The sequence below is a fragment of the Dromiciops gliroides genome, chromosome 4 (assembly GCF_019393635.1).
Source record: "Dromiciops gliroides isolate mDroGli1 chromosome 4, mDroGli1.pri, whole genome shotgun sequence".
NCBI lineage: Eukaryota > Metazoa > Chordata > Mammalia > Microbiotheria > Microbiotheriidae > Dromiciops > Dromiciops gliroides.
The window spans coordinates 194,377,513-194,390,662 of NC_057864.1; the positions used below are offsets into that span (position 1 = coordinate 194,377,513).

At 41.6% G+C, this 13,150-nt stretch overlaps 1 protein-coding gene across 1 annotated transcript in view; it reads right to left on the reverse strand.

The window, feature by feature from the left end:
* MARCHF10 (membrane associated ring-CH-type finger 10) overlaps nucleotides 1–13,150 on the reverse strand; it is a 194,675-nt gene that overhangs the window by 10,650 nt on the left and 170,875 nt on the right. The window contains 1 exon segment of the mRNA XM_043964422.1: nucleotides 1,948–2,061. Within this exon segment, the coding sequence (XP_043820357.1) occupies nucleotides 1,948–2,061 (114 nt within the window).

Here is a 13,150-nt window from a genome sequence, read left to right on the forward strand (position 1 = left end):
AGAACTCCATCTCTTGCCCTGATGCCTTTGTACTGGCTGTCCTTCCCATGCCTAGATGTTCAGCCCCTCACTTCTGCCTCTTCATTTCTTCAGCCTCCTTTAGGACTCAGCTTAAATCTTACCTTCTGTCGCAGGCCTTTCCTCAACCTTCCCCTTTCAGACTAACTCCCATCTGCTCTGTGTTTATTTACCTATATACATGGATACCTTGCTTATACTTACATATATTTGTATGTTTTCTCCTCCATCAGAATGTAAGAGCTTGCTGAGGGCAAAGACATTGTTTTTCCCTTTCTTTGTGTCCCCTGTACTTAGCCAGGTGCCTGGCACATAGTAAAGACTTAATAGATGCCTATGGGCAGAGCCACTGACCCACATCTAATGCCATTCACAACTAGTGCCACAGGGTGCCCATCCCCATGCTACACGTCTAATGTATGACCACCTGAGACTAGGGCTGGTGGACTTTCCCAAGGCCTCTGGAGAACAGGATTCTGGAAATCTGAAAACGGGGTAGATCCTTGAACACCACTACTCTATACATGACTCCAAGGAAAGGGTACTTTCTTTGTCTAGGGACAAACCCAATTAGTCTTTTACACTCCTAGTGAAGCACCCTCAGTGGGGAGATGTTTTATGAAGCTTTTAATGATGCTTAAGACCCTTGTGCCCCTCCATGGTTGCCGGCAAATGTTGGACAACAGTAGCTCTGATGTATGTTTGGATACTGATCTAGCTGACGGTTTCATAGAATGTTAGAGTTGAAAAGGGCCTCTGAGGCTGCCTGGTTATCAACAGCGCTGCCAGCACAAAGGCGGATGCTAGTTTCATCAATGAACTTATTAATCGTTCCCGTTCCTAATGCCAGCTACAGCATTTTTCTTGGACAACAATGGATATTTTTTCTAAAGAGAAATAACAGCTATATTAATAACTCAGCAATTCAACTTGGGTTTGCCTCCTTCCACAGAGTGGTAGTATGAAACAGTGGAAAGAACAATAAATGGAGAGCTCCAAGACTTGTCGATCAGTTAATCAACAAGCATTTATTAAGTGCTTACTGTGTGTCAGACACCTTGCTAAGCAATGGACCTATGTGCCACTAATTAGGTATGTGACCTTGGGCAAGTCACTTGCCTCTTCTGGTCCTCAGCTTCCTCCTCTGTAACATGAAGGAAATGGACTATCTGGTTTGCAAGGTCCTGTATTCACAGATACACACACATAGAAATATACCTAGATGGATATAATGGATCTCAAAGCAAAAATTATAGAGGGAGCTCCTGTCTCCCACTAGACTACAAGCTATATATATCTCCACTGGCAAGTAGTTTTCCCTTTTCCCAAGTAATTCTCTGTTTGTAAAACTTTTTTAGATAACATAGAAACATAAATGCCAATCCTAGCATCTTCCTTGGGACCTTTGCTTGGAATATGCATTTAAATGGGAGCTTGCCCTTAAGAGTTATTTATATTAATGCCACTGATGACCATTCAGTTACTAGGCATTTGCCATACATTTATGGGATTACCATTAGCTTTTCACCTGGAGTGTAGATTGGTAAAGGCAGCTAGGTGGTGTCATCATGCACAGAGCAGGGGATCTAGAGTCAGGAAGACTCATCTTTCTGAGTTCAAATCTGGCCTCAGACACTTCTTAGCTGTGTGACCCTAGGCAAGTCACTTAACCCTGTTTGCCTCAGTTTCCTCATCTGTAAAATGAGCTGGAGAAGGAAATGGCAAAACACCCCACTATCTTTGCCAAGAAAACGCCAAACGGGGTCACAGAGTCAGACATAACTGAACAACAACAATGGTTGTTGTAATGTTATAACAACTGAGTCTGAGAAATGCTGAGCTCAGCATTTCTTATCAAGGGATGCACAAACCTCTGAAACAATTACAAAAATAAAGACACTTATGCTAATCATTGGCCTTTCTACTTACCCTCTCTCTTGCTGCTCGGTTATAGTTTAGTCTCATGAGTTCAGCAAATCTCTGTTCATAAAGGTGAAGCAGAAGGACTAGGTACAGACCCGAGTTCATTAGCTCATTTTGTGCCTGAAAATAGAATGAAGAATTGTTACACTGATCTTAAATGCCAATCGATCAATAAACATTTGCTAAGTGCCTACTATGTGCCAGGCACTGTACTAAGTGGTGAGGATAACAGAAGAGGTAAAAGACAGTCCCTGCCCTCAAGGAGCTTAAAATCAAATGACGGAGACAGCATGTAAACAAAAATATACAAGGCAAGCTATGTACAGGATAAATAGGAAATAATTAACGGAGGGAAGGCCCCAGAATTAAGAAGGGAGGGGGAAGACTTCATTTATTTAGGACATAAAGGAAATCAGGGAGGCCAGTAGTCAGAGCAGAGGAGAGAAAGCATTCAAGGCCCAGGGGACAGCCAGAGAAAATGCCCAGAGCTGAGAGATGGAGCGTCTTGTTCTTGAACAGCCAGGAGATCAGTGCCACTGGATGGAAGAGTACACATGAGAGACAAAGGTATAAGGAGACTGGAAAGGCAGGAGGGGGTTAAGTGATGAAGGGCTTTGAAAGTCAAACAGAAAAAAAAATAAAAATAGTAGGGTATAAATACTTTAAAGCCCTGTCAGGGTATAAAAGCAGCCAAGTGACACTACTCAGGGTCTTTGGGTCCTATACCTGAGGCCAGCTTTATTGTGAGACAGGATCCCTCTCTCAATAAACCTATTTTCTGTGGCAAAAAAAAGAAAGTCAAACAGAGCATTTTGTATTTGATCCTGGAGCCAACAGGAAGCCCCTGGAGTATACTGAGTAGGAAGGTGACATGTTCAGGCTTGTGCTTTAAGAAAATCACTTTAGTAGCTGAATGAAGAATGGGTTGGAGTGGGAAGAGACTTGAAGCAGGCAGCAGACCCAGCAACAGGCTATTGCAACAGTCCAGGTGTGAGGTGATGAGGGCCTGCACTAGATTGATGACAGTGTAAGAGGAGAGCAGGGGGCATATTGGAGAGATGTTGCAAAGGTGAAATTGTCAGGTCTTGACCACAGATTGGATATGGGGTAGCAGTGGGGGGGGGGGGGGGAGAAGAGACAGTGAGGATCAGATAATGAGTTTCATTTTGGATATATCAAGTTTAAGGTGTTTACTGGAATCCAGTTTGAGATGTCTGAAAGGCAGCTGGAGATGTGAGACTGGAGATCAGCAGAGAGATTGGGGCAGGATACGAGGTTTAAGGATTATCAGCATGGAGATGGCAATTAAATCCATGAGAGCTGGTGAGATCACCAAGTGAAGTAACACAGAGGGTGAAGAGAAGGGAACCTAGGACAGAACCCTGTGGGATACATGGGGTTATAGGGAGTGATCTAGGGGGAGATCCAGTAACATTTAGTGATTGAAATAGGTAGGAGGAAATGTGTGAGCAGCTCCTAATAATGGAAGCTGGTGGGCACTTGAGTGGCTAGCAGCAGAGAGGTACCACGGCCTCTCAGGGTCACCCCTGGAAACCCTACAGAGCAGATGTAGCAGCCTGACTCCCAGAGAGAGACCCAGACCATGTTCCCTATCCAAGAACAGCTTTTTGTTAGGTGCCATGGACATCCTGCTTTTTTCCCATGCCATTCACACTATTCTGAATGCTCTTCTCCATCATCAATCAATCAATCAATCAATCAATCAATCAATCAATTCATACCTACTATTAGGCACTGTGCTAAGAGATGGAGATATAAAGACAAAAGTGAAGGCAGTCCCTGTTCTCAAGAAGCTTAGACCCTATTGGAGACAAACATTTGTATATATAGGTACATTAAAATAAATACAAAATAGATATGTAAGATAGGTATGCCCAGGAATGAGTATCCATATGGGTGATATAAATGCAAATGTGTGATTTGCATATTTCTAGATATTCTACATGTTTCTAGAATTCAGCCCACTTCTGAAGAGAGGAGGAGAGACAGGAGCCATACCTGTACTGCCGGCAAGCTTGTTAGGTGGCTTGGGGGAGGCAGGTCCCAAAGTGCCACAAGGCTGGGTCTTCTTTCCTCTAAGAGTGACTAGAATCATACCTTTCTGACCCTCTGAAATAGAGCCCCTGTTCTATGGGTATAATTTAGGGGTTCAGGAGGAAAGCTACTGTCCCGGCTGCTCTTAGGGGCAATGGTAGTCCTCAGCTTATACCCACCATCTTAGCTCTTTCCCACTAAATGCCAGTTATACAAAATACCACGTTAATAGTCAAGTCATAGTAAACTCACTCATCCAAGCAAAACAGTAATCAGAAATTAGAGGAATTATGCAGATTAGAACATACCAGGAAATATACAAGAGTGAATGATTTCTTCTGCTAGAATCAAGATAAAAATCTCAGCTCACACCAAAAAAAAAAGGCCTCAATCTTACCCAAAAGGAAATTCTCTCTCAATGAAGTCTCTACAGAGGCAAGCAGGTCAGGCACATGGTGAAGAGCCTGCTTCCCCTACATTGCTGCAGTTTTCAGTCTTTCTTGCTCTGTCCTCCTCAAAGAGTCCTCTGTCCCTCAAGAGTCTCTGAAACCATGTTTCTCTCCCAAGTAGCTCTGACACCAGTTCTATCCTTTACACAGCATTGTATTCTCTCTACCAGTTAGGAGTCATGTCTCCTTCTGTATACCAGAAGCATGCCAAAGACCTCAGGCTTGGTCAGAAGACCAATTACAGATGCAAGGTAATTTTCTAGGAGACACGGAGGCAGATTCACTAGCAGTAGAGGGGGCTTCAGAAAAGTACTCACACAGAAGGCTCCTGACTTGTCTTGAAGAAAAATGGAGATTCAAAGGGACAAAGGTAGGGACAGAGTAGATTTCAAGAACAAGGGACAGCCAGTAGAGGAATGTACATAGAGCTGGAATGCCACGTATGAGTAAGATCAAGATTAGCCTGGTTTTACTGTATCGTATGTGAAGGGAGTAATGTGTAATAAAGCTGGAGAGGTAATGAAGGGCCAAATCATGAAGAGCTGTGAATGCCAAATGGAGAAGTTTATATTTGATACTGAGAGTAATAGGGAATCACTGGAGTTTGCTGAGTAGTAGAGTGAAAATGGCCACATCTGTGCTTTAGGAAAATCACTTCAACATCTATGTGGAGGAGAAAGTGGCCTAGAGAAAGATGTAAGGCAAGGAGACTTCCCCTCCACCACTTCATAATCATTATTTTCTTTAAGATGTACCATGGAATTTACTTCCTCCAGAATAACTCTCTTGATTCAACATAACCCACTCTGACTGTGCAGCAAGGCAGCATAGTAGATAGAGCATTGGCCCTGGAGTCAAGAGGACCTGAGTTCAAATATCACTTCAGACACTAGCTGTGTGACCCTGAGCAAGTCACTTAACCCTGGAGGAGAGAGTGAGGTTGGTGACCTTAACAGCCCTCCCTCACTTAAATCCAATTCAGTGCAAGTCATGACATCATTGTGTTGTTATGGTCCTCTTTGGAATGAAGGACACACAACAACCCACTCTGATTACTCATCTGCTCTATATTCCCTAAGCACTTACGTTTTCATTTCACATTACAGTATCTTGTATGTTGGAGGCTGCTTTGTAATTTTTTAATGCTAAAGTATTCTAAGAAGATAAGCTCCTTGTAGGCAGGGACTGTTCTTTCTTTCTTATACCTCTCCCTCTTTCCAATGAATCATGACCTGGAGGTAACCAGGTGCTACCAAGATGTGAGGGTTATTGCGTATAGGTTCTGGTGACAGATGATTTATGTTATTTGAGGCCTGTGTTTTGAAAAGGCTCGTCATCAGAAGGTTGGCTGACAGGTGACGAATTTTCAGTAGCAGGCAGTTCATGAGAACAACTCTGAGAAGTTCTGATTTCAGTGATAGAGAAAGTATCTGCACTGATTGATGAAATCACAGACCTTTTGAAGCCATAAAGTATCTGGATAATTAAACAGGTTCCTGAAGGTTGATTATCCACTGATAAGAGCTCTAAAACCTCATAAAACACCTTCAATGGACTTCTCTCTAGGGAAGGAAACCCAACTACTATTTATACTATCACTACTTAACAAGGACATTAGCAATGGACTCCTCTCCCTCTTTCAGGTGTAGTCTGTTTGGTCTGATCCCATTAATCACTGTCCTGTCATGAACTTTTTCACATTCCAAATTCCCAGGGTACTCTAGGTAGAAGTAACCTAGCCCTAGGCAATTGGAATTCCCGTGAAAAGACATGATCTTTTCTCTCTGGAACCCTACATAGACATTTTAACTCTGAGGGTCTCTTTGAATTCTTAGCGAGGCTTTGGTAAATTGGAGGCTGGCCTCTCTTTTTTAAAAAATGTAATCTGCCCATTATGTTTTTTTGTTTTGTTTTTGTTTTTGTTTTTTTCGGTGGGGCAATGAGGGTTAAGGGACTTGCCCAGGGTCACACAGCTAGTAAGTGTTAAGTGTCTGAGGCCAGATTTAAACTCAGGTCTTCCTGAATCCAGGGCTGGTGCTTTATCCATTGTGCCACCTAGCTGCCCCCCAAATCAGTCTTTTTTTGGGGGGGGGGGCAAGGCAATGAGGGTTAAGTGACTTGCCCAGAGTCACACAGCTAGTAAGTGTTAAGTGTCAGAGGCCAAATTTGAGCTCAGGTCCTCCTAAATTCAGGGCCGCTCTTATCCACTGTGCTACCTAGCTGCCGAGGCTTGCCTCTCTTGAGAAGAATAACGGAAACAGAGCAGCTTTCTCAAGAGAGAAAATAAAAAATACCATTTGTTCCTCATAATAGGAATGTACAAATTACCAAAGCCAAAATGATTCACCAAAAGGCAGGATTGTTAGAACTACAGTCACCCTACTAGAGGGTGATTACACTCTCTAAGGACTCCTGGGAAGTGTCAGCACCTTGAATCTGTTAGCTCATTCGTGGAGCAAAGTGGATATCCATCTCTAATCTGGGTGATAGAGAACTGTTCTGCCTCAGTATTTCCATTCCCAGACACAAGGAATGCATGAGTTCATACAGGATGCACAAAGATTACATGAAGAACACTCAAACTTGGCCTGTTACGCACCTCTTCCCCATGTGTGGCGGGCCAACATAACTCCTGCCGCCCTTTCTCAGTCCATTCTCTCACCTTTAGTTTGGAGAGCTAGCCCAAGTCTAGGTCTGCTCTACATCCAGAATAAATAACTATTCTGGGACAAAATTATGTCAGTTATATTGGGGTGGTTAATGAAGGATCACTTTTCTTCTCTCCCAGAGTCAGTAGTAAGCCTAAAATTGTGCCTGGTGAGTTGGCCCATCAAAGTCCAGGCCCCTGGCAGAGCTTAATGTCTCCAAAGCATTTGCCTTGTGAGCAAAATGTGACCCTGCCTTGGGGACTGAAGACTACATCAGTCTTCCTGGTGCCAGAATTCACAGGACATTTCAGGAGATGCTAATGGATTTCCCATTGCTTATTGCTCTTTCATGCCCTTTTTTAAGTGGAGATTAAAATCCTTTGACTAGAATGAGCTTTGGGAAAAAAAATGCATCTTTGCCTAAAGGGAAGAGGCAAGGGGGTTGGACTTAGGTTGTTTTATCTTTTCCAGATAACCAAGCCTTGTTGCATGCTTTCTCCCCCCCTTTAGCTATGACTTCCTGCCTTCGGCTGCCAGTGACTTTCTTTCTCTTCATGAGTAAACCTTTATGCTCATATACACTTTAAGGCATAATGGCAAATCAATCAGCTAGAAAATAACTTGGTAGTATCAGGTTTGTCAAAGCATTCGGGAAAATCATTTACTTTTATGACTCAATAAGGCCCGGAGGCATGCAGATGGGGAAATATCCAGTAATGTTTTCTGCAGATAGTTTGAAAAAGTCACTTCTAGAAGATTGTGTCTGTTCTCGGGTCTGTGGGAGGGAATCTGTCACACAGCACTATAAATCTGATTTGCTGAATTCTTTTATGGGAGCCCTTCATGTGTATTATGTATGAGTCTGCAAAGCCCTATTATTCTTGACAAAGGGGCTCTGTGGACCAATCAGAATATTAATTTGATATTCAACTCTGAGTCATCTCTCCAGCAAGCTCCAAGTTGGGGGTGGGGGATGTTAACTAAAAAAGTTCCCAAGTATTTGTTTTGCAATTGCAAGACTACTTAGGCTGATTTTCTAGTTAGTTGGGAAACATCATTTCTGAGATCCATTCCCAGCCATTGGTCCATCCGTGCTGTTTACAGCTCTGACTCTATCCATTCTGACTCTGCTCCCTCTGGGGAAGCAGGCTGAAAGATTGGAAAGGGGAGGAGGAGTTGATGACCAGTGGTCAAAAGCCATTGAGAACACAGCTTTTCTCAGAAAAAGGTGACTTTAGTTTTCCTCTGCTTTTATCTTGTGAAGACATTGCATCTGTAGCAGGGCATATACAGAGCCGTCCTGCTTACTTACAGCCAGACAGGTGTGCTAGCTCAGCACTTGGGGGTATTTGGGTAGGAGAGGCTTTCACCTGGCCATGTGCAACTTTACTGTGTATTTATGCACTCAACTGCTTGAAAGAGGTTAAAGCAGTCCCTTTATCGGTGTCTCAGAAGGAAGCTCCACTGACTTAGAGGATCCTTAAAACTATGGGACATTTAGTGCCCCTCTTTCAGTCAACCAGCATGTCAATTGCTTCTGTAGGGCAGTGACAGGTCTCAGCTAGGTAAACTTGAGCCCAGGTCTCTTGCTGCTGCTTCTCCTTTGTGTTCCTTTGCCTGATCACAGGTGAAAGAACATCAGTGTTGTGGAATTTTTTTTTTTACAGTGTTGAGATGTAATTATACAGGTTTGAAGGTGACTTTGTGAAAAGTTTGAAAGATAAAGAGATCTTGAGTCCTCAGTGTTGGCTATAACTATTGTAGGCAACTATACAATGCAGCTTGGAGAAGGTGATCATGATTAAGAGGAGCCCTAAGCTGGAATGAGTTGCCAGAAGAATTGGAAATGGAAACTATTTGGACAGTGCAGAACCAAGGTGAAATGTAACAACACCTATTTAGTGATCCTAATGATGTCTTCATGTTTTGTTCATTTGTTCTTTAATATTCATTGAGCCTCAACCTTCTGGTTGAATAGTATTACTGTTGCTTGTTTAGTTTTTTTTTCCCCCTCCTCTTAGCTTGTTAGCAAATTTTTCTGTCAGTTTGTGTTTGTGAGAACTTTTTGTGCATTTCTTTTCTATGGAAAAAATAAATACCTGTCTCAAATGTGATTCATATTGTACATTACATACCTTTCTACTTCCTGCTTTTGGAATAAACTAGACATGAGCACAAACCTAAGTAATGTTCCCCTCTGGGATGCTAGGGTGTGTGTGTGTGTGTGTGTGTGTGTGTGTGTGTGTGTGTGTGTGTGTGTGTGTGTAAAATATGGAAAAAAGAACTTAACTCATTCACATTAGAGTTTAGGCTCCTCAAAGGCTGAAACCTGTCACCACATACATTGGCCCAGATCAGAGGGGCCTCTTAGTAGAGAGAGAAGGTTCAGAGCCCCAGCCTCCCTTATATTAGCAGCATTTATTAACTGCTACACATCTTTGTCAACAGATTCACTTGAATTTATCATATCATCATATCACAAGCCTACCGACCCAAACTCTGAACACAATCCATCAGAAACAGTTTGACAACTTAGCAGACTCTTGCTGCTGAGTCAGCAGTTATGTTTGGCAGAAAAATTTTCCAGGTTTGGTGAAGTTTATATGAGGGAAAGCATCAAAAGGATTTGTACTTTGCTGAGGTAGACGAAAAATCAGCTGTAAGACTCATAGTAATAACAACCAGGGACATTCTATTGCCCTTTAAAAAAAAACAACAAAAAACTCTGGGATAACTGTGGTTAGCAAATGTTCCATCACAGTGGGCAGAGACTTGAGAACATACATTACAAAAATTCTAAAATGCTGCATGATGTAAAGCAAAAAGAGTCTAGGCTTAGGAGCCTGGGGAATTGGGACCAGACCTGTTATTAAGAAGCCATGTGACTTTGGGCAAGGGAAGATACTGAGAAAATTGAAGCCATCCCTCCAAAGCCTCCCTCTCTTTCCCAATTCCTCACTTCCAATCACCTAAATGTCATGTCCCAGTCTCTCTTCTTTTGCTCCAATTTCAGACCAAGAGATGACTTTTCTCTTGCCAAAACTCTTCTATTTGTACCCTTGATCTAAGCCCCTCTTGTCTCCTGGCAGATTTCCTCTTTGATCATCCTCTCTTGTCCCTAATTTTCAACTTCTCTTTATCCACTGACTTCTTCCTTACTATTTTTAAATATACAAAGATTTCTCCCATCCTTAAAAACCCTTCACTTGACCTGCCATCTCAAGATATATTTCCTCCCTATCATAGCCAAACTCCTAGAAAAAGCTGTCTATATTTATTGCCTTAAATTTCTCACCTCCCACTCACTTCTTGGTGCCTCATAATCTGGCTTCTGCCCTGCTATTTGAATAAAATGGCTTTCTCCAAGGTCACCAATGATATCTTTTATTGCTAAATCAATTTGCTTCATTCTTCTTGAACTTAGTCCTCATTCATCTTGATTTCTCTGCTTAGTTTGACATTGCTGACCACCCCTTCTTTCTGGATACTCTCTGCTCAGTCACTCTTTTTTTTTTTTTTTTTTTTGGTGGGCCAATGGGGGTTAAGTGACTTGCCGAGGGTCACACAGCTAGTAAGTGTTAAGTGTCTGAGGCCGGATTTGAACTCAGGTACTCCTGAATCCAAGGCTGGTGCTTTACCCACTGTGCCACTTAGCTGCCCTCCCCCTCCCCAGTCACTCTTCCTACCTGTTGGACCAACCCTCCTCCATCTCCTTTTCAGGATCATCATTTAATGTTCTGTGAGCTTGGGTATACCACAGAGTTTTGTCGTGGTCTTTTCTTCTTTCTCTGTTGGCAATCTCATCAACTCCCATGGATTCAACTATGATCTTGATTCAAATGATTCCCAAAGCTACATATCCATCCCTCATTTCTCTCCCAGAACAGTCTTATTCTTCAAAGATCTGCCAAACTTATCTCCATCTTGATGTGCCTTGGGCATTTCAACCTCAATCTATTCAAAATAAAACTCATTATCATTTAACCTAAATTTACCCATCTCCTCCTCTTATTTCTGTTAAGGGCCCTGCTCTGAGTCATCCTACCTTTTCAATTTGCTTGTAGTTCTAGAACTATGATCTAATAAACTCTGTCATTGTTTCTAAATGGCACGTCAGCCTCCTCTCCATGGCCCCACTCTTTAACACAGACCAAAACAAAGTGTCCCTCCTTGAACAATATTCTTGACATCCTTGACAGACACTCTTTTTTTTTTTTAATTATTTTAAATTATTTTTTTTTTTAGTGAGGCAATTGGGGGTTAAGTGACTTGTCCAGGGTCACACAGCTAGTAAGTGTTAAGTGTCTGAGGCCGGATTTGAACTCAGGTACTCCTGACTCCAGGGCCGGTGCTCTATCCACTGCGCCACCTAGCTGCCCCTGACAGACACTCATAAAGTGTGTTCTTTCCCTTATTAGAATAGGATTGTTGAAGGCAACGACTGTCTTTACTTGTGTATTTTTATCCCTAGTATTTGTCACAGTGCTTGGTACATAGTAAACCTTTAAAAAATTTTTTTTCTTCATAGTAAATCTTTTACAGTTTTTTCATTCATTAATTCTTTCTCTCTCTCTCTCTCTCTCTCTCTCTCTCTCTCTCTCTCTCTCTCTCTCTCTTTCTCTCTCTTGGGCAGGGCAACGAGGGTTAATTGACTTGCCCAGGGTCACACAGTTAGTAAGTGTCAAGTGTCTGAGGCCGAATTTGAACTAAGGTCCTCCTGAGTCCAGGGCTGGCACTTTATCCACTGCGCCACCTAGCTGTTCCCTCTTTCATTAATTCTCAAGGAGCTTATATTCTTTGGGGCAAGACAACATATACATATCTAAATATATACTGGAAGGAATAGATATACATTATTTGCACACACAGATCAGAAAGTACAAATTAGTGTGGAATCAAGCTAGGCCTACATTATTTTGTTGTGCTTCTAGAGATCTATTACTACAAAAAATATTAGGTATTTCTAACATGAAGAAACTATGGGATAAATAATAAACCTTGATTTTCCCTTCTAAAAAAAGAAGAACAAGAAGAAACTATGGAGAAATGTATTCCAAAGAAAAAGAAAGATATCTTTCCTTAGGACAATGGAGACCACCTGTTCAATTTTTATTACTTGTTCCTAGGATCTTCTAATCACAACTTAGTTATTGTATCTCACTTCCCATCAAGCTTATAACTTTATACTTTCCTCTACCAGCATTGTATTATCTCCATTCATCTTCCAGCTTTCTATCATCACCAATTTATTATCTTTTCAACCAGTTTTAAGACTATAAATTGGCCAACTATACTACACTTGGTTGAAGAACATAATATGAGATCCCCTTGCTTGTTCATGGTCCAGTTCTCCACTTGTGTATAGAAGTAATAAAAATGCCTCAACTAACTTGGGGAAATACAGATTACTGAATTAGTTCTTTGACAATTCTGGTGCTGACTCAGATACGCTATTGCTTTTGATCTCTAGTAAAACTTGTAAAAGGTCTTTCCTCAGTGATACCCTTCAGTCCCATAACCAAGGTACCTTCAGAAATCTGAGTAAAGACTTGGCAATTGTTAGACTCCTGCTTAAGCTTCCTGAATCTGTTATAAGAAACTGATGATCAGGATGCATCCTAAAAAACCTAGGAAGATTTATATGAACTCATGAAAAAATGAAATGAACAGAACCAGAAGAACAGAGTACACAGTAACAGCAATATTGTATTGATGGCCAACTGTGAAAGACTTGGCTATTCTGATCAAGACAGTGATCCAAGATAATTCTAAAGGATCCATGATGAAAAATGTTATTCACCTTCAGAGAGAGAGCTGAAAAACTCTGAATGCAGATTAAAGCATACTTTTAAAACTTTCCTTATTTTTCTTGGGTTTTTTTTGGGGGGGGTCTTTGTTTTTCTGGTACAACATGGCTAATACGGAAATGACTTCACACATATAATCAATACAAAATTCCTTGTTTTCTCAAGGATGGAGGAGGGGTTAGAGGGAAGGAATTTGGAACTTGAAATAAAAAAATTAATGTAAAACATTTTACATTAATTGGGAAACAGT